Consider the following 26,732-nt stretch of genomic DNA (forward strand, 5'->3'; position numbering starts at 1 on the left):
CTTCAACTCCTGACCTCCAGTGATCCGCCCACCTAGGCCTCCCAAAGTGCTGGTATTACAGGTGTCAGCCACCATGCCCAGCCAAGGAGGGCCTTTTTAGCAAGAAAACAACAAAACAATACTCATAATGAACTCTCTTGGGATTCCCCCAGAGAAGCCTGGAACTGTAACAATGTGAACTTGAGATAGCCTATGGACATGCATCAAGTTTTAGAATATAACTGCTGTCGTATATACTTAAGTAAATTGAGAGATTTTTCATAGTGTGATTTTTGCCAGGTATCTTGGAGAACTACTTGCTTCAAGCATTCCTCATATCCAGCTTGAAGGTAAGTGAAAACAAAAAAAGATAAAATAAAAGGAGAAAGCTACAAATAAAACTTCAAACTCTACTTAAAAAGGTTGAGGAAAATATATACCTGAGGCTTCTGAGGCCTTTGTTGGTTTTTAAGTTAGAGGCCAAAATGGGTGGTTCTTGTTGGTCAGATAATCTACTTTTCTAGAAGGCCCCACGGAAACTATCCTGAGGGATGGCTCCTGTGTCTTGTTTTTATTGGTAGCTTCATTCACTGTCTGCCATTCCACTCACTAGAAAAACAGTTTTGAAAGAGATTTTAAACTGCAACCTCTATTTTCTAAGTGTTCAACAGCACAATAGGGCAACTATTAAAAATAATTTATTATATATTTCAAATAACTAAGAGTGGAATTAGAATGTTCCTAACACAAAGAAATTATACATACTTCAGGTGATGGATACCCCAATCATCCAGATTTAATCATTACATTGTACGCTTGTTTCAAAATGTTACATGTACCCCATAAGTATGTATAACTAGTATGTATCCATGATAATTAAAATTTTTTTATTGTAACTGACAGAAAACAAAAAACCTTCCATGAGAATGGAGCATGATCTATGGGAAAAGGTTTTCCTTCTCTTCAACATGATGGCTAGGTTCACTGTCATACCACCAGAGAATTTTTTAAATGACCCAATATGCCAGGATAGGGAGGCCATTCACATAAAATTTTTAAAAATAAGCAAACCTACCTTAAAATAAAACAGAAGATAGAGTTCTCTAGTATGAGAGCACACTTAATGCTTGCAGCCAATTAATGATCATAAGTAACAGGCAAGTATACCTGCTACTGAGTCCTAAAAACAGTTTCCACCTATCAAAAAATAAAAAAATCCAAGATCGCAACCAGACCCCTTCCCCCAAAAAGCACTGAAACAAAAGACTGATCTGATTATACAGTCACATGAAAAATAAACATCTTTATTTTTTTGCCTACTTTATTTCATTTTTTCAAATAAAATTTAAATCTGTACAAAGTATACTGTTACAGTATATATTTTGTAAGAATCAATGCCTAAAATAATCACAATACTTCAATAAGCAGTACAGCAGACCTCGCTAGTTTTCAGCTTTGATATTGAACAAACTCAAGCCGGCTGATGCACAACACGTTTGCTTGGTTTCCACATGGTGAGTTCCCAGCACTGAGATGGGAGAACATGACAGCAAATATGGTAATATTACAGCCCGACACACTGCGTTTCTTCATGTGATAATAACTGCACATATTTAATACAGAATGCTCAAATTTACTTTTTAAATTGCATTTGCTTACTTCTTAGTTGGCAAAATTCAGCATTCTTAAATGGGGTCCCCAAACAGTGCAAATTAATGATATTCTAACTGTATATTGGCACATCTCCAATAAGGATTAACTTGTAAACTCAAAGAATATCAACAACTTAGTCCTAAATTTTAACTAATATACATCTGGTCCATTTAACCAAAGTCATTTTGGAAAGATATTAAAGAACAATTCTATTTCTGAAAGGATATTGTTTTGACCATTCTTTAGAGAAGATAAATTTTTAAATTGTCATTAAAATGTTTCACTATAAAAATTTTACAAACTTGATTAGAAATTTCAAGATTATGATTCACAGCAGACAAATACAAACTGTATATTCCAACAATACCTATTCTTAGACTTTCAAACAAAGCACAACCATGTCAGCTGTGTTAACTAAAATTCTGAACAGTGTACTAAATTTATAAGTGGTGCTGGGTCTAGCAAGTGTAAATACACAGTATATTTCAATGAAAAGAATTGTCTTCTTTATACTTTATTTGTTTTCCCATAAGGAAACATTAATGTTTACATTCTTTAATAAAGTTAATCTTACATCAGAATATAACTTAATACTGTCAGCAACAGGGACCACACACAGTAAATAAGAAGCACATTTAAAATAAGTCTGATTTCACATAGATTAACATTTGTTGGTTAATAAAATATCGACAGTATTACAATCTTACAATATTTACAGTAAGAAAAATCTAGAGTAATATATACCTTTCACAGCAGGATTCCTTTTTTTAAAATTTCTTCCAGTTTGGGATTGTGTATACACGAAAAGCTCAAAATAAAGCAACTCTGCAATATAATCTTAAAATAATGGCTACTGGGGGAAATTCTATCACAACCATTGAAAATAATGGTGACTTCTCACGGAGTCTGTGGCATCTGAGAACCCAGTTAATTAACCAAAGTCTTGCTCACATTAGCCTCAGTTACCCAGATTAAAGCAGAACTCCGGCCTTCCCTGACTGCTGAAAACCCAACAGATTTTCTCAACATGCTATAAGGAAAGAGGAAAAATTGGTTTCAGCTCACATCTCATGGCTGGAAGCCTCTGGAAGCCTCCAGCCAGTGCACACTCCCCAACTTACGCTAGAAGAGGGCCAATTTCATCCCCACAGCATCACAAGAGCCCACCCTCCAACCACACAGTGCTCTGACACCAAGCTCACCCATTCCTCAACTCTTGTGCCTTAGGATAACACATGAACTTAGCCCATATAATACACACCAGCATCTTAGAGACTTGAGACCAGGGCAAAGAAACAGACTAGTGTAGTTTGCACTGAGATCAGTAAGAAAAATGGGAAGTGATGCACATTTCCAATTAGAATGACAAGAAGAAGACCCACATCCCTAAACTGGAATTTGGCCAGGGCATCAGAGTTAGCACCCCCTCTCTGAGTACCGCTAGCGATTAGGATGTGTGCTCTGGGCCTCCTCTAAAAGAGAGCATCTACAGTAAGTAACACAGTATGGGACATTAGTTCAGTGACGACTGCCAAGAAAGCAGATACAATTCTTGAATCTGGGGCTGTCTACGGCACCTGAGGTCAATCATCCAAGCTGTGACCTGTCCCAACCCTGCTTACTTTAAGATATCTGATGGGCACAGAGCACTCAGGGATATGGCTGCTGGCTACTTTGGACTCTAGATCTCACAGGTAATCAACAGGTATCTGGGATTGAATTAGCAAACTGTACCATAGCTCCTTAAACAGACATTGTCAAGTCTGAAATCATGTCAAGCATGAATCTTCACTGTCAGGTCAGAAATCGAAGTGGGATTCTTCCCACATCAGCCAAGGTTATTTTGTCAGAACCTTAGAGGAGTTGGACAGTTTTCCATGTTGCAAGTGATTGGTTTACTTATTTCAGTCAAGCTGGATTGGCAAACCAGACTGATTTATTTAGTGAGCTTTGTTTTTTTGATTCTTATGTGTGTGCTAACCCAAAGCTGTTGTATTTGGGCTAAATACACTGACAGAGAAAATTCAAACGACAAAAGTTTTCAGCAAACTTCTGTGGCATTTTTTCTTTTTGGAAGTAAATGCAAGATCTAAAGGTATTTCTACCCAACAAAGTCTGTTTAAGTGTTTAATGTTATTTCCTTTTTGGTCCTACACAGAATGCTATGACTTCTATATAGGTCTGAATGCTGCTCCATGTAGATTCTTTCTGTATATCTAAAAATATATACTTTTCAGTAGTTCAATACATGGTTAATCTTCCCACAGAGGAAGATTTTTGTAATCACATGTTGCAAAGTAGAAAACATCTCCTTTCTAAGAAAGGAAATATACTTTCCTATTGTACACTTTTGAATAAGCCCAAAGGCATGCACCAAAAATCATTATTAAAACTAATACATGCAATAAAATGGTGTAAAGTTAGACTTAAAGTGCTGCTTCTCAATTTTTTTAATTTGAAGAAGACATTTCGTCAGTTGTAGACTCAAAAATCTTTCCCCCACCCACCCTCCCCACCCCATGGCATTAAGAGAGAAAAGTAAAAAGTATGCATAAATCTTTTAACTATGCTTTACATGGGGGGAAAGAACAGATATATCAACTATCCTATATATCAACTGGATTCCCAGTTTTAAATAAAACCAATATTTACTGGTAAAAATTGTCAAAGCGAATACACCCAAACAAATGTTACTAGTAAATAAATGTTCTACATAGAGAATAATTTACTTTGGTTTTATGCGCCTTCTCAAAAATAACACTAGTGTCCCAACGTCACCAAACTGATGTGTTCCAGCAAAGTTGTAAGGCAAATCTTTTTTTCCCTAGTGACATCTTGTTTCCCAACAGACAAAACTAAAATCTTTTGGTGAGGAAGGGGTTAAGAAAATGGCTAACCCCTTGGCATCCTGAGCATTGTGGTTTATCAAACTCTACCCTGCCAGAAATTGTCAGGCACCCTGACCCCTGCCTTGAACCAGGAATGGCTCCCATGTCTAGAGATGCCCTGACTCCTTATAAATAGCTTTCAGAACTTTGCTATTTTCCCTTCTCTCTGGATGTTATAATGTCTAATGAAGCTGGTTGCAATGTCACATTTTGCTAGTAGGGGCCACCATCTAACAATAATTCCAATATGAAAGGTTTTAAGCCAATAGTTGGTTCCTAATTTTATCAACAATTTGCACTAAAATTCTCTACAATTTACTTAGAGCAGAGATCTTTAACTTGGGTTTCAGAAGATGTGTGATGCCCCTGAGGTTGTATGCAAAATTATCCAGGTATGTGCATTTTTTTTTTCCTGGGTAGAGGATCCATCACACTTTCATCAGATTATCAAAGGTATCTGTGACCCCCAAAAAGGGTTATAGGGACTTAGAGGGATACCCGTAATTCATTTTATACCAGGACTGGGAAATGGGGGCAGAAAACTAAAAATGGCCTCGAAAAAGGCCAGGGACAAATTGCTGATCTTTTCCCTTTATTCACATTGGGAAAATAAGTGCTTCAAACTGGGAAAAATCATTAAGCTGGTTAAACTCCATTAAAAAATAATCAAATCGCTTTCTAAATTTTTTTCATTTTCGATATGTGGTAAATTTTGTCTCCAAGAAAAGGTTTGGAGACTCAATTTTTCTCTTTTCCTAAAGGAAATTCATAGATAGAATGCTGAATATCATCCACATTTAAAGATCTGACAACATAAAAGTTAGATAACTCTTAATGATGTGAATCTTTAATGTATGATTTTGAGTAAAGGATTATCTAGAATCAAATATACACTTATTAACCTTAATTTCCCAAAATTGGTCCATATTTAGACAACTACCTGCCACAATTTCACTAGATAAACCTAAAATCTGAACAATGGAAGTTAAACTTCTACCCAAAGTAAAAACAAAGCCAGAAGATTCCACAATTGAATTGGCCACAAACATTCACACTATGTTATAGAGGACTTTCTCATTTCAAATACATCACTGAATGTTCAACAGAATTTGCAAACATAAGATCCAGAATGACTAGCAAAACATGCTAAGAGCATGTCAAAAAGTAAAACACCACACCCCCCCAATCCGGAAACACACTCAGGCATTCCAAAAATAAACCAGATCTGAAAAGAGGCCTCTTGCTTGGTTTTAAGTATGAGGTGTGTACAAAGCTATGAGAAAGGGAATATAAAATGAAATAACCAAATAACTTACAAAAAATAATTTTAGCCAAAAACACATCTCTCTATTCCATTGATAAAACTATCAATTTTTAAATTTTTTTGCAATTCTGAACACTGTGTTGCATAATATCACTGAGACAAAAAATATGTTCACAGGTACACTTTTTGTTATTTTCTTTCTAGAGCACATCTTTGAGGTCATAAGACCGCACCTGGTTAAAATAAAGTCTCTTGCCCTTGCTTCCCTTCCCCCTCAAAGTGATTCAACCCTGAATTCCAAAAAGGAATATTCAATATAACAACTTGAAAACCAGTTATAATACTTAGACCATAAGGAAACTATATGAACATTATGGAAAACTACATGAAAGAAGGAGCTGCCAGTTGCCACCCACTTCACTTCCAGCTTTTTAAGCATGTACCCAGCTAGACTCCTATCTCACTGACTTCAGTGAAACAAACTAACACACCAAATCCAGGCCATCTCAGGCTGGAAGTTAAAACTCGACAACATCATTTCATATACACATACATATATATTTCCTATCCTAAGCTTTAACTTTGTCTATTTAAACAGTTTAATAAAGCTCACATTTAAAAAGGATTTTATTGGCAAATAAAGGCCCATATTAAAAATTTTATCAGAACAAATTTTTGTTTTATACAGCTAACATTAAGAAATATTTTCTTCGCCTTACAAAGTATTTTTAATTGCATATAATTTTTGCTTTGGGTGGGATATTGAAAACATAATTCTGCAAGAAATTAGAAAAGACTAGAAACAAAAGTGAAAGTGACTAGCCTTAACTTTCAAAAAATCAAGTGCAAAGATAAATAGTGCAAATAATGAAAACTAGAAATTTTACAGGCAACTTTAGTCTTTCCTGCTTTTGCACTTTTACACATTGACAACTTTATAAACCCTAACAACTATATGCAGCATGGAAATGGGCTATCATTTATCTCCACTGACTAGACTTAAGGAAGCCTTTCAAGGACTTGTCTCACAGTCATTTAAATCACTAGTTCTTGCCACAGGTTTGGGAATTCACTTCTTTTTAAACAAATTTCTAAGGGAGGGGCTATTTAAGAAGGCTCTGCATTGACTTAAATGAGTTATAGCATATAACTATTATAATTTAAAATCTCATACAATAAAATGTGAAAATTATACTAAAGTGCCAACTCTACAAAATAAGCTATAGTAAAAATAATCCTGCTATTGTTAATGAACTTGACATTCGTAAAAAAGAAAAATTACCTTCAAAGTACAAAATCAGAACCATTTTTTTGCTATTTTTAAAAGATTTTTATCACTAATATATAGAGATGTGAGTAAAATGAAACTTCAAAGTAATCTGTCCAAATCACCACGAATAAATCCATACTAAATTTGACAACAAAGAGTTATTCCAAACATACTTGAATTATGTAACTTAAAAACAAACATTACAGTAATTATTTATCTTAAATAATTTAAAACACTACTGGAATAATGGGAACAGAAATCTAAACACTATCAGCTTACCCTACAAAGGATATAAGAACCTCCAAAATGTACTAACTTATTCTATTAACATTTGCCACCACTGAACTCTTGGGAATACTACAATTTTAAAGTAAGAGAGAAAGTGGGGAAACAGAAACATGAGTTTGGGGAGTATGTTGTCTAATTTTAGAAATACAGTATTATCGAGGGCCTCATAAGGTCTACAAGGTTAAATGGTTGCTATGGTTGCAAATGTAAAAGAAATAAAAAAGAGACCTAAAATTGCAAGTTAGTGTTTTTACCTGGTTTATTGCCTTCTTCTAAGAAATTTGTGTGGGCCAAAGTCTCAAAGTTCTATAAAAGCAAGGAATAATATGTGTCTTTGTGGAGTACAAAATCAAATAATTTGATCTAAGGACCATTTGAAAAGTAAAGGTAAACTACATTGTAACAAGAGCCCAAGAAAATAGATAGTATGTGTGATAAATATTTCTGATAGTTTAAAAAGAATAACGGTGAAAAGCTTGAAATTTTCTTAATTTTCTTTTCTTTTCCTCAAAATAATAACTCCCCAGCATCCACTTGCCTTGACCAGAAAAGCTGTCATTCCACAATTGTGCTACAAATTTGTCCCAGAAAAGCAGACATCCTATACATGAAAACAGACTTGTATAATGCATCATCATTATCATAACTCTAGCTATAGTAACTAACAGCTTTCTCATAATCAATGAGGGACCCATTTTCTCTGGCTTTACTGAAACTTCCTTAGTGAAGATCAACTTCATTTCCTTAGCAAATAACTCTCATTCAGACTCCATCATAGTACCTTTTCCTACCTCTAGTAAAAATTCCTCTCATTTTACTTCCAAACCATTCGCTATATACCTCTCAAACCCCCATCCACGAACACAGTAAACAGCTCTCCTCGTCCTACTCTCCAATCTCCAAACCAATAAGTCTCAGTTCCCAGTAACTTACCTAAAATACACATACTTCTTACTCTCTTCAGTTCACAAGTTTCTTAACATTAATTTAGATACCTTCAAACTGCCAGCTTAAGACTATGGGGAAAATAGCAATCGGAAAAACACTGCCCAGTTATCCCATAATACTGAAATTGTTCTGGATCATCAGTTAGCTATGTTCTAAGGCAGGAGTCAGAAATTTCTTTACTTCTCTCTGAAGAAGTAAGCTTGAGTGCCACTGGTAGGCCTACAGCAAGAATAAAAGTGGAGAGAGAAACAAAGAAAACAGATAGGAGAGAGAAGATGCCAGATGTACATGGTAAGGAGGTAGGTCAAGTACCACCAACAACTACCTGCATTGAAAATTGCCAATCCACTCCAGCTGAATGGGAGTTTGACCCAAACTCAACATGTGTCTGATAAGTCATTAGCTGATGGCTATCATTGTTTGAGCTAGTCAAGATGAATAGGTAATTCACCTGTCCCATAACTTTAACTGCCACTTCACGATAAGGACATATTTTCTTAAATCCTCCTAGGATCCTTCTGTGTTAATAATCTACCTTAGACCAAAACACACACTAACAAGAGTATTTCCATGTTTTTCACAATTCTGGAATATAAGGACTTGGTCCTTGAACTTGGAGGCCTCTTGAATCATTAAAGTGGAACCAAAATCAAGAAAATTAAAAGTCTTTAGCTTAAAAATTCTTCCATCTAATGCTACAAAATAAGCTAATTGCTAATAATTATCAAAAAAATGTATTTATGAAAACATGAAAATCTTGTGATTCCAAAATGAGTGAAATACTTCTGATGTGTAAGAAGCAACTATATTTTACATAGAGGATCACCACCATGTTTCTGCCTATCAACAGGACAATTTTCCACAAAAGCAAAGGACATCAGGAAGGAAAAACACAAAACAAAACAAATACCAAACGTGGGGACAAAATAAAAATGAATGAGTAGTTATGACATTCTTGTTAAGAAAAACGTTAACAAGTGACCTTTGCGATACTCAGCTTTCCTAAAGACATAAATTGCCTGGACCATTCAACACCAAAACTTGGTAGTTAGCTTAGCAGATTCATTGGCTTGGAACCAATCATTATTTCTTTTTTCATCTGGTTGTTCTTGTATCATGAAATTCTACCTGACTCATGCTAATTCTGGCTTATTTTCACTTAGCCTGTAATGAAATTTCTGTTCAAAAAGGACATGTCAAATGGCCTATACCTTAAATTTAGGTTTTGTTTTATGATCAAATAACTTCTTAAATATTAATATTAAAATCAGCTTTTCTTAAAAAATATATCACAAAATCTGCAAAGAAGATTCTATAATAATTCGTGAATAGCAGTGATTAATTTAGTTTTATAGCATACTTATGAATGGCCAAAATTTGGTTAATATGCAATGAAGAAAACAGAAATATTGTGATTTAAAAATTGATACACTTTAACAAATCTACACAAATAACTTTGGTGAATTTATCTATGTAAGCAATTCCAATAAATTATCTCTCCTCCTTATTCCACTCTCAAGGAGATGTGTATATCTATATACATATACACACACACAATGTATATATACATATATGTGTATGTGTGTGTACACATCTCTCTCCAAATTATGAAGATATTCAAATTTAGGGATAATAAACTATAAATGTTATACTCAGAGTCATCACCAACTATTCCAAACCTAAGTTGCTATAGATGCCCTTGTTTTAGCATCCTTTTACGTAGATAGCAAGATCTCATTCTGATACTCAAAAGATTTTAAAAAGGGAAAAAAGTCATTAGACTTGGTATCTCACTTTTTATGGCGAAGATGCCCTTGTTTTAGCATCCTTTTACGTAGATAGCAAGATCTCATTCTGATACTCAAAAGATTTTAAAAAGGGAAAAAAATCATTAGACTTGGTATCTCACTTTTTATGGCGAAGAAAATCTTAAAATTATGTTCACATGTAAAATAAAATGAATTGTGGAGCTATGAAAGCTACTAGAGCATCAATTTCAGATAGCCCCATTCTAAAATTATCTGGAAATGTGTGTGTGTATATATAACCTGAAATTTAAATGAGTGGGAATATTGTAGACAAGAAGGTGAGCCATGTGTGGAAGATAAAAATAATCATGCCCATACGGTGGGGTCGCCAGGTCTAGCAGATAACCCAAAATGTCATAAAAGAAAAATGTGTTTAGAAAGTTTCAACAGGGCCAAAACACAAAATGTTAAAAGCACACAAACAAAAATGAATGAGATAATCCCCCCAAACGTCAAGTTACATAAGAAAATAGGAAGAAAAAAGTTGACATAGTATCTTTTAAAATATATCAAATCTTAACTGACAAAAAATGATATAAAGTGCTTGGGCCATGATACCCACCCAGATTCTCATTATCAACGGATTTATCTTTTCCCCCTCCCTTCCACCCAAATGTAATTCAGTTTTCCTGAAGAAAAAGTACAGCATCCCTATATTAATAAGAAATGAAAACAGTGAGTACAACTGATATAGATCCATTGACTTTTATTACAAATGTACTTGATCACTTGGCTTCAAAAAGTTTAAAATCAATACCCTATTTTCTGTATGCCAGTACAAAGCAAACTGTTTTACAAATTAAATACCTAAAAATTTGACAAAAATATTAAAATTTGATGAAAAACAATTATAAAAATCCTTAATCTCTCTTCAAAAAAGGAGGCAGTCTTCCCACTCCTATTATACAATATTAATAATATTCACCATTTTTAGAATAGGTAGCTAAATTATATCTTTCTGTTAGCATACAAAACTTAGACTAATATATTTGTATATGCTCCAGTTAAGTTTGTGAATGCCATCTGATTGCAATATAATCAACTATCTTTAATTGAATCCTAATTTACACTTATTTAATAATTTGCATAGTTTGAAAGGGATAAAGGTTATTCTACAACTAATTATCATAGGCTATTACAGTGCTACTTTTCAAGGCAATAAGTATTTGCTCCCAAATGAAATATCTGTCTTCTTTAGGCAGGGGTTAAAATTACTAGCAGCTTTCTCTATTACCTGAAAAATCAAATTGGAAGTTATCCATCTCTCTAGATGTGAAGGCCTGAAAAAACATAATATACTTTCCACTTTGAATCAAATTTCAACCCCTGCATGGGACAACTAGAAAGTGAGACTTTCAAGGTTTTTTATTTCCCTGTTGGTTTTGGTTTCTACTCTCCATGGCTTTTTGAGAAGCTGGAAAACAGTTTGTCTTTTCTGACTAGCATGGTCTTTTTTTCCATTTGGCAAATATTCATCTACCTTCAATCTGTATCTAGTAGAAGAAAAGCCGACATGGCTTTTCTTATGAACTTCCTTTGTTGTCAAAGGCATGTATAATGATTTCTACAGTTCTGGTTAGTTAACTTTAGCTCCCTCTGTGGCTGGATGACTGCTGCTTCTAACATCAGCATGATAAATAGGAGGCACAAATAAAAAGTAGCTTAAAAAAAATTTGGTGATTTAAAAGAAAAAAACAACTCCAAACACACACACATACATAAGCATTTCAAATCTGGTGGCTGATCTCTGGATTAAATTACTTGACAGTGTCTCTCATTTTAAAGAAGGTCAATATTGCAATGCAGTTCAAGTTTTCTTTTATACTTAGGCAAAATACAGTTTAACCAAGCTCTTGGACCTTGTAAGACAAAGCAGATCAATAAAAATAAGGCATACTTCTCAGGAATTAAGTTTTGTTTGCTTGTTTTTGGCACATTTGATCATACTGTCTTCTATGAATAACACATATGGTCAAATATACCATTTCCTTATTTGTTTCAGCATAAACAGGGTTTACCAACTAGTAAAATAAAAACAAGGAAAAATTCCAACATAAAACACTGATATATAGAACCTTGGTAAAGTACCGAGCACCTGGGAGGGAAGGGTAGGGAAAGGATGCAACAGAAGAGGTAAGACAAGGTTTGGGAGGGTGCTTGGGGAGGTAAAGTGAGATGCTTAAAAAAAGAGCATCTTTACAGTCACTTAGTCTTTTCTACGATCACTTTTTAAGTCTTAAAAGATCTGCATGTGGATTTCTTTTTAAACCCACTGACCATAAATCAGGCAATGGTTTCAAAATCGTAGTTAGATTGTATTGAACTGTTTTAGTGTAAAGACAACTGCACAATACATGTGCTTCTTGAACCGGTGGGATTCCAAGCAGAATCTGAAGTCTATAGGTAAGAAAGGCTTCACTTTAGGTAACTCTGGCCCTAAAGAAAACCTCATGAAAGAACTTGCATCTCAAAGAAAGGACACTTTGCCTAAGTTTGCTGTGTTTTTGTTGACTTGCACTACTTATTGCTGGCTACTATGAAACAGTGATCTAGGAGTACTCCAACAACCTGTAGTACAAGGCTTAACTTTAAGAAGCTATAGTAAACAAGAGACAAAATCAAAGCAATTCTCTTTCCTAATTAGTAACAGCACAGAGAATGCAGTCTTTTCCATATCACAGTTAAAGTACAGTGAACAAAACAGCTCAACAAACCTTAAGACAAAAAAGTGCAGGTTATTAATGTTTACATGCAGTTGATAAGCATTCCAAATGTCACATTATGCACTGTAAAAGCTCAACTTTACTATATGGAAATAAGAAAAATGCACCTCTGGGGAGGGGGAAAAGCAATTTAATCATTTCCAGTGATTTTGTAAGTAAAGAAACTCCTAACTACTGTACGGTCACCTCATATTTAACATTGTATGAATATTAAAAGCAAACAATTTAATGGGAAAATGCACAGTACAATGAAAATAGCTTGTTATTCAACACATACAGTAGATCTCGAAAACGAAGACAACACACTCAACCAGGGAGCATAAAAATATCAAATCAAAACCCAAAGGACCAGCAGAAAAAAATCCTTCAAAAAGACAACTGTTTGCCTTCCTAGGCCAATGCTTTACAATATAAGAAGCACTGATACCTTCCCGCTCCTACAGGTGGTGTCTTATACATACAGCAGTTAGATCTATATGGCTGGATTTGCCAAGAAACAATTCCATCCCCAGAACTCTCTGTCAGACAAGACCCTTTTTTTTTTTTTTTTTTTTTACCAAAATACTTTCTACAGAATTCCAAACCAAAATGTACTGTTTAAGGCATCTTTTTTATAACATTTTCTCTTCACTCAAAGATGATAGTCATGCAGCAGTTTAATGATAAAAATATATTAATATTTTACTATACAGCAGCAAGAAGTTAGTTGTCAATTAAAAGCACACAAACATCTTTAAATGAAAACCTGTAAAAGACTATCGTTACAAACAATTTCAGTTTGGAGGACACCAGCTTGGTAAAGTGCTCTCCTAAACTTTGCATTTTCATACCCTACACCTTGAATATATGAGTTATAGAACATACTTTTGATAGAAGGCTTGTACACTTGGGGAACACAAATACACTTAGCATATAATGTAGCCAGTAATAACTAGCACCACAGCTACATGGAAATCCTTTACATACACCAACTTGGCTTTCACTTTTAAAACAAAACTCAGAATCCATGGCTCAGTAGGATAACTATAATTGTGTTGCTCTGCTTTTTAACAGGTCTACATAAGTTAATAGCACTAGCAAAAATCAAAGAATAGCTTCAGACCTCTTACAAGTTTAGGAGACAGTGCTAGTGACCACAAATAGACTCACTACCTGATGTCCAAGTACAGGTTCACTGGAAATTGCTGCACGTTAGTTAAGTTTTTAAAATCTTTCTACACATAATAAAAAAAATATATTATGAACGATACAAGTACATCTCATATACACAATAATGACAAAACGCCTACTCAGTCAAAGCAAACAGATGCAGAAAAATATTATGGGAGATCTCCTTTTTCTTTCTTTTTCCTTTTACTATTTGAATAACTTTGGTTCCAACCATAAAAATCACAACTTAGCAAATTTCATTTAAATGCCTTTTTTAATAATTTCTTCATGTTCACAGAAGTTTCACTGACCATTTTTATATGTTTAAGGTCCAGATGCAATGCATATTGTATAAAAGAGAGCACTTATTGTTTACCTTGCATGAATTAAACCTACGTACCTTTAACTCTACAAACTTCTGCATAACATTTAGACAAAGCTCAGACACACAGCATGCCTAGCCCTCATATATATACACATCTCTAATCACAGGTATATAGGGTGGCAAATATACTATAATAACCTCCATGTAAGGTTTGAAATTTGGTAACAAAATGAGAAAAACTAAAAATATTATTTTACGTGTTCTAAAATATCTCTTTTTTGTGCTAAAGTCAAATGTTAGCTCAACATGAAAAGGACTTTTATATAATTCAGCAATATTATAATCTTGACCATTTTGCAAACACTTTTTAATAATAATAGCTTAAACGTGTACAAAAGTTCTTGGTTAATTAGGGAAATAAACACTCAGTTCTTTATATTTTTTAATCAAGTAGGAAACACAGTTCATATAATGTTATTACTTTTTGTATTTTTTTTTGTTTTTAGCAGCTGCTTACTGTTTTATATGGTGGATAAAGTGGACAACATCCAGCGATGGGTGGCAAGTCAAGAAGAGAAACTGTCAGTTGGTGGAGGTTCTGTGGGTGGTGCTCCCTTGGAGTTAACAGGTTTTTTTTTTTTTTAACTTTTTAACTTTTTATTTTCTCTCTTTCTTTACAGTATATTTTCTGTGTGTGTGGCTGTGTGTGTGTGTGTATGCATGTGTGTGGGGGGGGGTTTCATTCAGTTTGATCAATCTTCTTCCCCTTCTTCCTCACCCTGCAGTAGCAGGGTGGCAGCGGCGGTCTCCTCCTGCTGCTGCTGTTGCTGCTGGTGGAGCTGCTCACAGGCAGCCCGCTTCTCCCTCTGCTTCTCTTGAATCTTCTTCATCTCCTCCGAGTACTTGCAGAAGGTGTGTCCGAACTTGGCCCACACCTTGTAGGGCACGGTGATGGAGTTGCGGTAGGTGGGCTTCACCTCGCTCACTCGCATAAACACGCCGTACTTGTTGGAGCCCACATCGAAGAAGAAGCGCTTGTTGTCCACAGTCAAGGAGGTGCCCTCGGGCAGCTCGGCCGGCTCCTCCTCCACTCCGTAGTCGTCGATGAGCTTGGCCAGAGCGTCACGGAACTCGATGAGCCCCTGCGCGGGCAGCGCAATGGTCTGGCCCTGCGTGGAGCCCAGGCCAGGCCCCCGGTTGACCGTCTGGCGGATGCGCAGGAAGCGGCCGCGCTGGTTCTCCTTGAGATCCATGTAGTACTTGCGGTTCTCGCGCACCAGGAACTCGCTCTTGAGCGCCCGGCGCGGCTCGTCCTGCGCCTGGGCCAGGTCCGGCGGCTGGCTGGGGCCCAGCTGCGCGTAGTGCTCGATGAAGTCGCCCAGGTAGTCGCGGAACTCCACGGCCACTGACATGGAGAGAGTAAGGCGGCTCTTGTTGCCGCCCGCGCCCACCTCGGCGATCTTCAGGAAGCGGCCCTTGGCGTTCTGCTTCACGTCCAGGTAGAAGCGCTTGTTCTGGATGTCCACCCGCTTGGAGGCCAGCTCCTGCGTCTCGTGCTGCAGCCCCCCTGGGGCCCCGCCGCCGCCGCCACCACTGCCGCCGCCGCCCCCGCCGCCACCACCGCCCCCGCCGGAGCCTGAGCCCGAGCCGGGGTGCCCCAGGGAGCCGCCCGAGCCCAGCGCCGCACCACCCTGCTCGCTGCCGCTGTCTCGGTCCGCCATGATGCTGCGCTCCGCTGCCGCGCCGCCGCCGCCTGCCGCTCCGCCCGCCGCCTCAGTCGCCTCAGCCGCCGCTGCTTTCCCTCCCCGGCTCCGCCTGCTGCCGCCGCAACCCCCACAGCCAGTCAGCCACTCTCGCGAGATCTGCGGGAGAGACGAGACAGACGAGACCCGGTAACAGGGCACTGACTCCCCAGTACAGTAGCAGGGCGCCCTACTGTACGCGCCCACCCGCCCGCCGGCACGTGACCTGCGCCCCCTCCCCGCTGCCAGCCCCCCGTCCGCCCGCCCGCCAGGCGGCGCCCACCCACCGGCCCTCACCCTACAACCCTGGCTGGGTGGGGGAGAGGAGCAGGACGCGCCGCGTCGCAGCTGCTGCTGCCGCTGCTGTCGCCACCACTGCTACCACCACCACCACCGTGGCTGTCGCTGTTGGGCAGACCCTAGGCAGCCTCGGCCTGGGGAGTTAGGGGACTAGGGGTGAGGAGTCTGCCATACTAAGCACAGGGAGTGGGCCTAAGCTCTGCTTTCCAGTGACCCCCCAAAGAGGATGTGGGGGGAGGGGCCTGCGCGGCGCAGCAGAGCCCGCTGCAGAGAGGGGACACCGAGTCACGGCCAGCCCCTCTCATGCGTGCCTCAGCCAGACCCAAACCCAAACCTAGACAGGCCCACCCGCCACCCGGCTGGGTTGTCTCCTACCGCAGAGCCCTGGCCTCTGAGGCAGGCAAGGAAGAGAGGTAGGTGGTGCGGTGGTAACCCTTAGCTGCAGAGGGGGCTGCTGGGGATGAGGTCGGGGCGCCGGCAGCAGTGGCGCGGAGCAGCAGACACCTAGCCTGTCCCTCCCCTCTCCCTCCTCTCGCTCCCGCCGCTCCCCCTCCCCGCGCACACGGCAGTGGCTCTGGCCTCAGATGATCCCTCTCCCCCCTCCCCCCAACCGCAGCCCCGCACAGTCGGGCGGGCGGGCGGGCGCACTCACCGATGGGGGGAGCCGAGCAGAGGACAGTAGACGCACCAGGGCTAGGGTGCCCGCAGTGACTGTTCCCGTCGACTCTGCCCTTCCCCACATGCAACAATCAGAAAGAAACTCCACATTCACCCAAAAACCTGCAGCCAGTCCCCCTTGGGACCACGACTGACTGCCTGCCCGCCCGCCTGCCCGCCCGCCTCCCCCTCCTCCTCCTCCTCCTGAGATTTGGGGAAGGGGGGCACCCTGCTCAGGGCTGAGCCCAGCCTGGGTTGCTGGCCAGCTCTGTGGATGAACCAGGCCCTGTGAGCATTCAGACCCTAGCCCACTCTTCTAACTTTCTGGAAGGACCCAGAATGGAGGAGAAAACCAAGCAGGCTTTCGGAAATTCATGAGCTAAAAATGTCAGGAATTTCCTGGGAAACGCAGTTCCTTACGGGATTCATTAAAGCAGGTTCCCTTGCCCCTTTTACTCTTCCTCCCAGAAACTTGTGTCAAGGAGAGATCCCATTCCCAAAAGTAAAACATTAAATGGTCGCTGGTTTTTATGCAGACATCTAGGTTGCTGACCATTAATTAACCTGTGAGTCTTTGGACGGTGATAGCTAAAAGGGATCTTCTCTGGTGTTAGAAAGGGGCTCAGGAGTAGAGGAGCTCAGAGATACCTGATTTCTCTCTTACTAGACCTGACGTATAACCTAGGGCTTATTTCCAGATAGGTATTGAGTGCTTGTACTCTCTCACTGCAGTCTGCAGCCCTGGCACTGTGGGGAAAGCTAAGGCCTATCTCGGGGGGGACCCCCTGCCAATGCTCCCACACTTTCCCCCATCACCTTCTACAGGCAGCTGAGAGACACAGATCACACAGCTCTGCCCCGGCTTTCTCAAGCACAGATCGTTGCCTCTATCCTGAGAAAAGTATACCTATTCCGTTTGTGCGTTCTATTCCCATTGAGCATCTCCCTCTTCCCCCAAAAGTAAGGAGACTTGCCTTCCTCACTCTTAGCCCGAGGGACAACTGGGAATATGGTTGCCTAGCTTCCTAGAAAAGAGTGGACTAACGGTCAAGATACCAAGAGCAGCCTAGGGAATAAGCCTTGTTGATTCCTGAACCCTCAAAGCCCCCTTGCCATATCCCTTCACCTCCTGAACAAACTTGCCTGCTAGGTATTCACAGCTTCCTTTTTCTCTTAGAAAGAGCCCCATTCTACTCAGCATTAGCTACTTCAGCCCTGGGCTGAAGTTTGCGACTTCCCACTGAAAAGAAACAAGAAGCACCTGGCCACCAAGGAGCAACAGGCGCTGTCCTGTGCACCCGTCTCAAAACCAACTACCTACGTCCAGTGGTCCCTGAAATGGCTCTCTGAAGGGAAGGCTCCACACCAAGAGATAAAAACCCAGGCTTTGAGCCCCATAAAGAACTTCCCCTTATTTGGAGGGCAACCTCTAGTACCCTGTAGTACTCTTTCCGTGTTGATTTTTTCTGCACTCCCTCCCCTGTCCCAAAGTCTATTGGGAAGGGGACACAGGAACTTTTGAAGCACTTTGAACTGCACAGAAATATACGTGTGAAGAAGCAGTTAACTCCTCCGGGCTCGAACAGTAGCAATCAGGACTCCGGATAGACCCCAGCCCCTCCAGGGACAAAAAGGCTCAGTAGCAGGATCTCCACAGAGAATGGAGTGGGACATTACGTTTCACTTGTAAACTGAGGCTAAGATCTGGTATAATCCGATCTAGAAGGGCTGCTGCTTTTCCTCAAGAGTTTACCTTGCGTCAAACCAAGCCCCTGCTCCCTAATGAAAACTCAAGGCAGCAACAAGGCCAATGAGAATACGATGAGGGCCCCACCCACCCCCTGCCAGTCCCAGCCTTTCTTCCGTGCTGATTGCTGCCCCCAGGACAGGAGACTAAGACTCGAAACTGCCCCGCCTTCCTATCCCAACTTCCCGCCTTCCTATCCCGACTTCCAGTCTAAATTTTCTTGCCCTCCATCCTAGACGTCTATATACAGGGATTCCGAAATGATTTGAGTTTCGAAGTGCCCTGTTTTTCTGAAAAAGTGACTGCCACCAAGAACTGACTTCTTAGTTACCCAGCGCGGAGGCAACTGATGAAGTTTCCAGACAGAACACAAGTTGAATATCATTTGTACAGTTAAACTGGGAATTTTAAGCTCAAATCAGCAAATGACTGGGACCTAGATCTCTCCACATAAATATGTACTTGTTTTATGCTATTCATTATATATGTATAAAATTTTTGCCCTTATATGCCAGCTTCTCTCCTACTTTATATGTGTATCTAAAAAACAAACAAGATTAACAATGCCTTTCCAAAATAATTCAATGATAAATAGGATTTTTAGCATATTTTCACGACTGAAACGAGAGTTAATTTCAGAATAAGCCTTTAAGTGTGGGCTTTTTCTCAGACTAAGGAGGTGAAAGGCAGCTTTCTTTGGGCTATAGTGTACAGTAGCCTTAAAAGGCAATCTGGGAGAAATGAATATAAACTTCCAGAAGTCTTAAAACAAAAAGTTTAAACTTTAAATAAAACTTCACAGTTATATTTGCATTGTAACACTGAAAAGTCATTAGAAAATAAGTGGATTTTAAGACTTCTAACCATTTGTTAATAATCTAAACAATATACTAACTTGGTGAATTAAGTCTGTTCTAGTATCCAGCTGTTTGAATTTGTTACTGTAAAACAAATAGTTGTAAAACTAAATGTATAATTTCATTAGAATGTAGGAAAGACAAAGGGAAAACGAAATATACAGCAAATTAATATGCAGCAAAAATCCATGTTAATGAAAAACTTATCAAAAAGTAAACATTTCCTTTCTCCTCACAATATGCTTACAAAGACATAATGTCTCTAGATTTCTTGAGCCCTTTTATTATTAATACAACAGACACATTTTAAAGAGAATAGAGACTGCTTTATTTTTAATCCCACTGTCTCTATGTATTTAACAAACTCTTACCAACAAAAAATTGTGCGCAAAGAAATACACATTAGGCAGAACAAAAATGAAAAAAGCTTTAATTTTCTTCAGCCTGACTACAGGTGATTCTGAAATAATCTAATTCAGCTTTGGTTTTATAAAGTAAAAATCAACACACATTTGTAAAATAGACTTGGAAAGAGGTTGTCTACCTCTGGGTAGTAAACCCTTCTGATTGTATAGAGTTCCTAATAGAAACAATATGTTGATTAATATTTTACAAAATCACAAATTTCCAAAATAAAGAACATTAGAGTTTGTGTTTTCAAGTGATATTTAGGTTAAATACCAGTCTTAAACCAAACAACTATCTTCAATACCCAAATCATTAAAACTAACTGGGATGTTGTACTGTAAATGTTCAGAGTGAAGGAATTAGCCATTTCTTCTCATGACTATCTACCAAAAAAATTGAGAAACTCTCAAATAAATCTTAACATTTAACAACAACAATGACTAATAGTAACAGCATTTCCCAGATCGTTCTTTAAAAGCGTATTCCTTTTCCATAGCTCACTTAATCTTGAAAATCATGCCTCTTCAATGCTATTTTAATGTTTAGGATTAAAGATACGAAGTAAACATTTAAAATATGAAGAGAACAATCCACTTGATAAAAATCCTCGCATTTCCAAAATGTTTTCATTTTAAGCATTTGCAGAAGAGTTAAATAAATGTAGCAGACATTCTAAATTCGATAAAAGATTCAGAGAACCCGACATTTTATGTACCCCAAAGGTCCAAACAGAACCGATGTAAATGTCAATAGCTGTCTCCCTTCCGGCTGATACTTAAATGGTTTTACTAGTACTCAAAGCAATGAAATCAGCAACTCTCTCTCCACACTCTAGTCAACACTCCAATTTCCAAAGCCGCAATTCGCAAACGTCAGTTGGGCGGGGGCGGTGGGGGATCTTGAAGTAATCCAAAAATTTCCTTTCCCCTTTGACAGTCCACCAAAAGATGTCAAACCAAATCCAGCCTATTGTAAAGCTCTGGGACCTCCCTTCCAAGGACACCGAACACAAGCTTAGACACCGCTGCGAAAAGCTGTCCAAAAGCGCCTGGCCGGACAAATGTAAGGAGCCCAGACCAAAACGAATTAGAACCCTCAACAGAGGGTCCCGCAGACACCGCGGAAAAGAAGGTGGCATTTATTCCGGGGTAGACAGCTACGAACCAGTTACCCCAGCCAGTCTCTTGGGCCTCTGCAACCCAAGTTCAGGTTTATGGCAGATATATTGGTTGGGTGCCTTCCCCTACAAACATCACAGCCCGCCTCCGGGGCCCACCGCCGCTCACAGAGAAGACCCCTCAGCTTTACATCCGTTCCTTTTGCCCTCGGACAAAGGCAGAGGAGCTGTGGAGCTGACCCAGCGCTGTGGGGCAGTAAAAATGCCTTGTTCGGGCCACCCATCTTTGGGCCCGGCTTCATCTGCGATGTCAGCACCAAAGGTTTTTTTTTTTTTTTTTCTGGTTTTGTTTTGTTTTTACAACGCATCCTGGGCGGGTGTATGCATTTGGTGGTGGTGGGCTGGGGGGAACCGAACAGAGGAGGGGTTGGCAGTGAAGCCTGGGTTATAGAACTCTCCTTCCTCTCCCTCCTTCCAGGGTTGCCGTGCAGGGAGTGTCAGCCACGTCTAGCGCACAGTCCCAGGCCCCAGGGCGAAGGCGGCCAGGGGAAATGGGGCTCAGCGATTTCTAAGCAAACGCATCACTGGTGGTCTCCAGCGCCTGCGGAGGTAGGATCGCCTCTTTTCTTAAGGGGCGTGTTATTTTGTCCTCTTTTGAAAGTAGGAGGGGGTTCTTTCGTTTCTCGCTGCGGGGGGTGGGAGAGAACGTTGCTGCACCGCCTGGGTCTCCAAGAGGGAGGGTGCGGGGATGTCTGCAATGGTACTATAATTATTCCTGGACTGAGAGGGCAAGTAGAGGGGACGGGGCGAGCGTCACCTGGAGCTGTGGCAGTGGCAGCAGGGAAGGTCGCAAGGGGCTTACCCGGGCGGGCGGGCGCTGTCCTGCCGCAGGTGAGGGAGGGCGCAGGCTGGCGGGAGGGAGGGCGCGCGCGAGGCAGGCGCGAGGAAGGGGGGAGGGGAGGAGGGCGCGCGCGCGCACACCTGTCCTGGACAGCGGCGCTAGCCGAGCTGCGCCTCACTTGGGCTCTGCGGGCTGAGGAGGAAGGAGGGCGGGCTGGCGGGCGGGGGCGGGACGCCGAGGGGAGGAGGAGGAGGCGGCTCGGATGGCTGGCTCGGCTCTCGCTCGCTCTCCCTCCCGCGGGCAAGTCCGGCTCACACCCTGCTTCTCCCGCTCACTCACAGCCCCCTTGGCTCTCCCTCCTCCTCCTCCTTCCCCTGCGGGATCCGCTCGCCGCCGCCGCCGCCGCCGCAGACGGCAAGTCGTGGCAGCCAGACGTCGGCGCGTAACCCGGCGCTCCGTGCGTGACTCCAGGCGACGTCAGCGCGCGCTCCGCGTTCCCCACCCCTCCTCCCAACTCCGTGGCTCGCGCCCTTCGCTCTCGCGTCCCTCCGTTTTAGCTGCCGCCGCGGCGGCCGCCGAGCGCGCTCTTTCCGCCCCCCTCTCGCGCGTGAGCGCGCCCTCTCTGCTCCTGGCGCGTCAACATTCCGCGGCCCAGGCCTTGGGGCGCGTCTGAGGAGGGGGATGTCTGTGGCCTCTCCGCCCACACTTCCTCCACCCACCGCCCGCAGCGCCCCAGAAGGACCTATTACTCGTTGGGCTTCTGAAGGCCGAAGCCAGGCTCAGGCGGGGATAGAACCCTGAAGGGCCTGCGCCAGCTCCAACTTAGGGCCCTGTGCGTCGTTGCGACTGCCGCTACCACCCCATCACGCCGCACCCCCGCCCCAACTCCGCCCGGGTCTCTGAGGAGGCAATAGGCCTTTCATCTCCTGGGAAGGTCTCACCTTGGCCCTCAGACACCCGCCAAGAGGGGTCGGAAGGACAGAATTAGCATAGAGAAGAGGGGCTAGACCACTTTTCAGGCTCCGGCCCCAGGAATCCTTGACAGGAAGCGTGGGGTTTCTGCCCAGCCTCCCACGCAGTGTAATATTTTGAAGCCGGGCCCCTTTGAGGGAATGCGACTTCCTTAGGCCGAGGGGGAAAGGGTAAAAGTTAATTTTCATGAATAGCTATGCAAGGGCTAAATGTGAAATTATAAAATGTCCTTTAAGACAGTCTTCTTGAAATCGTATCAAGTTTGACAAGATTTTTGGTGCAGGGTAACGCTTTTCCTCGCTTTTTATGCTGTCACGTCTCCATCCTGGAACACTGAATACGTAGATGGAATGTGGATCAGCTAATAACTGCAGCAAAATAAAAACTGCATTTGTCATCTTTAACATTATTTAAATAGACCTCCGAGAAGTCAAACTGTGATTTAGGAAAACTTAATCATTGCCTCAACTTATTTAACTATTTTGTTTTGAAGTTACTTTGCAAATATACCACAAAATCCCTCTTTACTAGGCAATGGTAGACTTTTAAACTCACTTGTTAGAGAACCTTTTCCAGAAGCATATCTAGTTGAGCCTGCGAGGCAAGTAGGACTAAGGTATAATTACTCCCATTTTACAGATGAAAATAGAGTTATCAAAATGTAAGTCAGTTGTTCAGCGTTGTGAGGAGTCTGCCACTGATAGAGGGAAAACTCCAAGGTCTGTTATTGCCTGCTTTATTCACTAAACCAGAAATCTCTCAATTTTTTTTTTCCAAGTATCTTTTGCTGCCTCTTATGTATTGCAGGCAGTGCCTGATGGCTGAGAAGAATCGCAGAGGACTAGAAAAGGTTTGAGTCTGAAATTATCTGCCACAGAGAATTAGAGCTCAGAAATAAGTTAGTGCGAAACAGTTCAACTTCCCTGTTAACGACAACAACAACAACACGCTTATTAATTCCTAGCTGGAGGTGAGAAAATGAGACTGGCTTAAGGGTGATGGGTCATTTCCTTTGAATTGCTTCTTTATTTTCACCTCATCTTTAGGTGGCAGCACTACTATGTAAATATCCTTCGAAGTACAGTCTTATGCAACTTAATATCCTAAAGGATATTCTGTCCTAGATGTTTCCAGCTGTATTGTGGAGATTAGAAACTGGTGATTTTATGATATAAAATCATAGCTGAGAATTAGAAAACTTGGAGGTTCTAGAGGAGGAAAAACAGGCTATGAGACACATTAATAAAATACATGGAGCTACGGAGGGAAAACATTAGAAAGTTTCAAGAAAAAAGTTTTTTAGGTGTATGAGGAGCAAGTAGCATCTCTTTAAACCTTGTCTTTTATTGAAACATAGGACAAGATAACCTTCCAAAGCAAACCATCCTTTCTCAGTAGTGCATATTTATCAAGCATTTACAGGTTTGAAGTTGCTAGTCATATAGTTGCCTGTACTCAACTGTAATTTTAAAATTCCGATGCAGTTTTTCCTAATTAACAGCATCAAGCATATGAAGATTCCAAGTAAGACTTTATTGTTGACTCTTGTTGAAGAGAACTCTACTTGGCTTCTTTCCTGGCTTTCCTAAATTGTTCACATACAAGATAAACTACCATCATTCAGACTTACAGAAGTGAGAGGACAAGCTAAACCAAATGTAAAATGGTAGCAATTTACAGGCAATTCTGTATCTTAATTTCTCCCACATTTTTAGGGTAAGAAACTGTGATATATGGGGGTTATTTGGATCAAGTGTTTTCTTTTTTTTTTTTCATTTATTTATTTATTTATTTATTTTGTTTTTTGTTTTTTTTTTTGCTTTTTTTAAATTTTTTGTTATTATATTTTAGGTTTTAGGGTACATGTGCACAATGTGCAGGTTTGTTACATATGTATCCATGTGCCATTGTTGATTTGCTGCACCCATTAACTCATCATTTAGCATTAGGTATATCTCCTAATGCTGTCCCTCCCCCCTCCCCCCACCCCACAACAGTCCCTGGAGTGTGATGTTCCCCTTCCTGTGTCCATGAGTTCTCATTGTTCAATTCCCACCTATGAGTGAGAACATGCGGTGTTTGGTTTTTTGTCCTTGCGATAGTTTACTGAGAATGATGTTTTCCAGTTTCATCCATGTGCCTACAAAGGACATGAACTCATCATTTTTTTATGGCTGCATAGTATTCCATGGTGTGTATGTGTCACATTTTCTTAATCCAGTCTATCGTTGTTGGACATTTGGGTTGGTTCCAACTCTTTGCTATTGTGAATAGTGCCGCAATAAACATACGTGTGCATGGATCAAGTGTTTTCTAAGTAGAACTTTGTCATAATTAATTGTATGTGTTTATAGTAGTTCTCCCTGTGTCCCTTTATCCAAGCAACCCAATTTATATGCATTTCAAAATAGACTGCATTTGATTTACCGTGTAAATACAACCACCAAGGAAGATAGAGGTATGACAATCAGGAGTGAGAAATAAAAGTATTTCTGGATAGAGGATGAAGTGTTAATAGTCTTTCGTCATGGCAGCTTCCATCTATCTCAAGTCAAACTTGGAGGAGGAGTCTCAAGCAAATTGGTAGTACTCAAACTCTGCAGTATTATGTTAAGATTTTTAAGCTCTCTGGTGCCAACAAATCATGCAGCCTGGGGGCCTTTGCTCCAAACTTCTGCCAACTCCATTTTGGCAGTAAAATGTTCTGTTGAACAAAGTTTGCACGTGTTTAGGGTGTGAAGTGGTTCCTCAGGCATTTATCTGGTTTTATTCCAGTTTAGGGACTTGAAGACAAGGGTCAGAAGTGTGAGACTTGTAGACTTGATATGTGCGCTGAAACATACTATAGTAGCAATCTTGAATTTTTGCTTTAAGCAAGGACAGCTTTTTCTTTGTTGATGTTGGAGTTATTAAGGTGAATCCTTTAGTTTACTCCTTAAATGCTAACATGATATCGAATTGGTTTTCATAAGCAGGTAAGCAGAACCCTCTCTGTTGAGGGTATAAAGCTGGGGAAAATCATTCCTCATCCTCCTAACTGCACCACCACCAAAATGTGTTTATCCAGATGAAACTCACTAAACAATAACTTGAGAGCAAAGGGACCAGTAATTATTTAAACTTGATCTCATTTGTCAAATTTTATGTAACTCTGAGTTTCTGATCTTTTTTAGTATCAATTGTCTGGCTTCATCTTTTTGACCCATCTCCTCCCATTCTGGAATCATTGGTTAACAGCACCTGAGCCAGATGTGTGTGCTAATTTGTTTTATTCCAAGGGTTCCTCTTCCAATAAAAAATGTATACAATGTCAATTTCCATTATTTTTTTCAAGTAATTCTCACAGAAAATCCTTATAGAATCTGGGATAACAGTTTGAAAGTCATTAATTATGTACTATTGAAGCATATTTTTCTTTATCATTTAAGAGTAATGGCAAGAATAAAATACCAAAGTAAAAGTAACAGAAGTTGAAATGATACTGTTGTCTTACATTTACCATAATCAGCAAAATGTAAATTTGTAGGCTACAAGTATGACAATTTGAAAATGGTAGTTATTCTTGATACTTTTGCAGAGAGTGTGACCTAAATTCTTATTTGCACCTTTATTTTCTTTCCTTGTTTTTAAATGTAATTCAGATGTCAGAACTAACATGTGGATGAACTTAGAGATGGAGAAGAAAGCTAGGCTTTTCCAAAGAGTGGATCTATCTGAACTGGATAGCACTATTGAACTTTGTTGCATATTTTGTGGTAGCTCTAAAACTCCTTTGCTTGCTTACTTTTAAATGCAA

General features: G+C 40.5%; 3 protein-coding genes across 6 annotated transcripts in view; 1 reads left to right on the top strand and 2 right to left on the bottom strand.

Moving 5' to 3' along the window:
- Window positions 1–22,964, bottom strand: part of PURA (purine rich element binding protein A) — a 66,899-nt gene extending 43,935 nt beyond the window's left edge. The window contains exons 1-2 of one of the 4 annotated variants that reach the window (XM_030828157.1): window positions 22,906–22,964; window positions 10,788–16,157 (exon numbers count right to left, since the gene is read on the bottom strand). In XM_030828157.1, the coding sequence (XP_030684017.1) occupies window positions 15,048–16,016 (969 nt within the window). In that variant the 5' untranslated portion in view covers window positions 16,017–16,157; window positions 22,906–22,964 and the 3' untranslated portion in view covers window positions 10,788–15,047. Of the gene's footprint in view, window positions 1–10,787; window positions 16,158–21,985; window positions 22,072–22,104; window positions 22,183–22,905 lie in introns of those variants that run through there. The other 3 variants (XM_030828148.1, XM_012505111.2, XR_004033395.1) reach the window with 3 other exon arrangements.
- IGIP (IgA inducing protein) lies at window positions 1,259–6,490 on the bottom strand. The gene has a single exon (XM_003266461.3). It carries the CDS (start codon window positions 1,588–1,590, stop codon window positions 1,429–1,431), a length of 162 nt encoding a protein of 53 aa, XP_003266509.1. The 5' UTR covers window positions 1,591–6,490; the 3' UTR covers window positions 1,259–1,428.
- LOC115837021 lies at window positions 16,340–22,765 on the top strand. Its single transcript, XM_030821697.1, has 3 exons — window positions 16,340–21,068; window positions 21,602–22,406; window positions 22,522–22,765. The coding sequence occupies exons 1-3, from the start codon at window positions 20,954–20,956 to the stop codon at window positions 22,763–22,765; spliced, it is 1,164 nt and encodes a 387-aa protein (XP_030677557.1). The 5' UTR covers window positions 16,340–20,953.
- Window positions 22,965–26,732: the final 3,768 nt, after the last annotated feature.

This window comes from Nomascus leucogenys, chromosome 2 (genome assembly GCF_006542625.1).
Source record: "Nomascus leucogenys isolate Asia chromosome 2, Asia_NLE_v1, whole genome shotgun sequence".
Classification (NCBI taxonomy): domain Eukaryota; kingdom Metazoa; phylum Chordata; class Mammalia; order Primates; family Hylobatidae; genus Nomascus; species Nomascus leucogenys.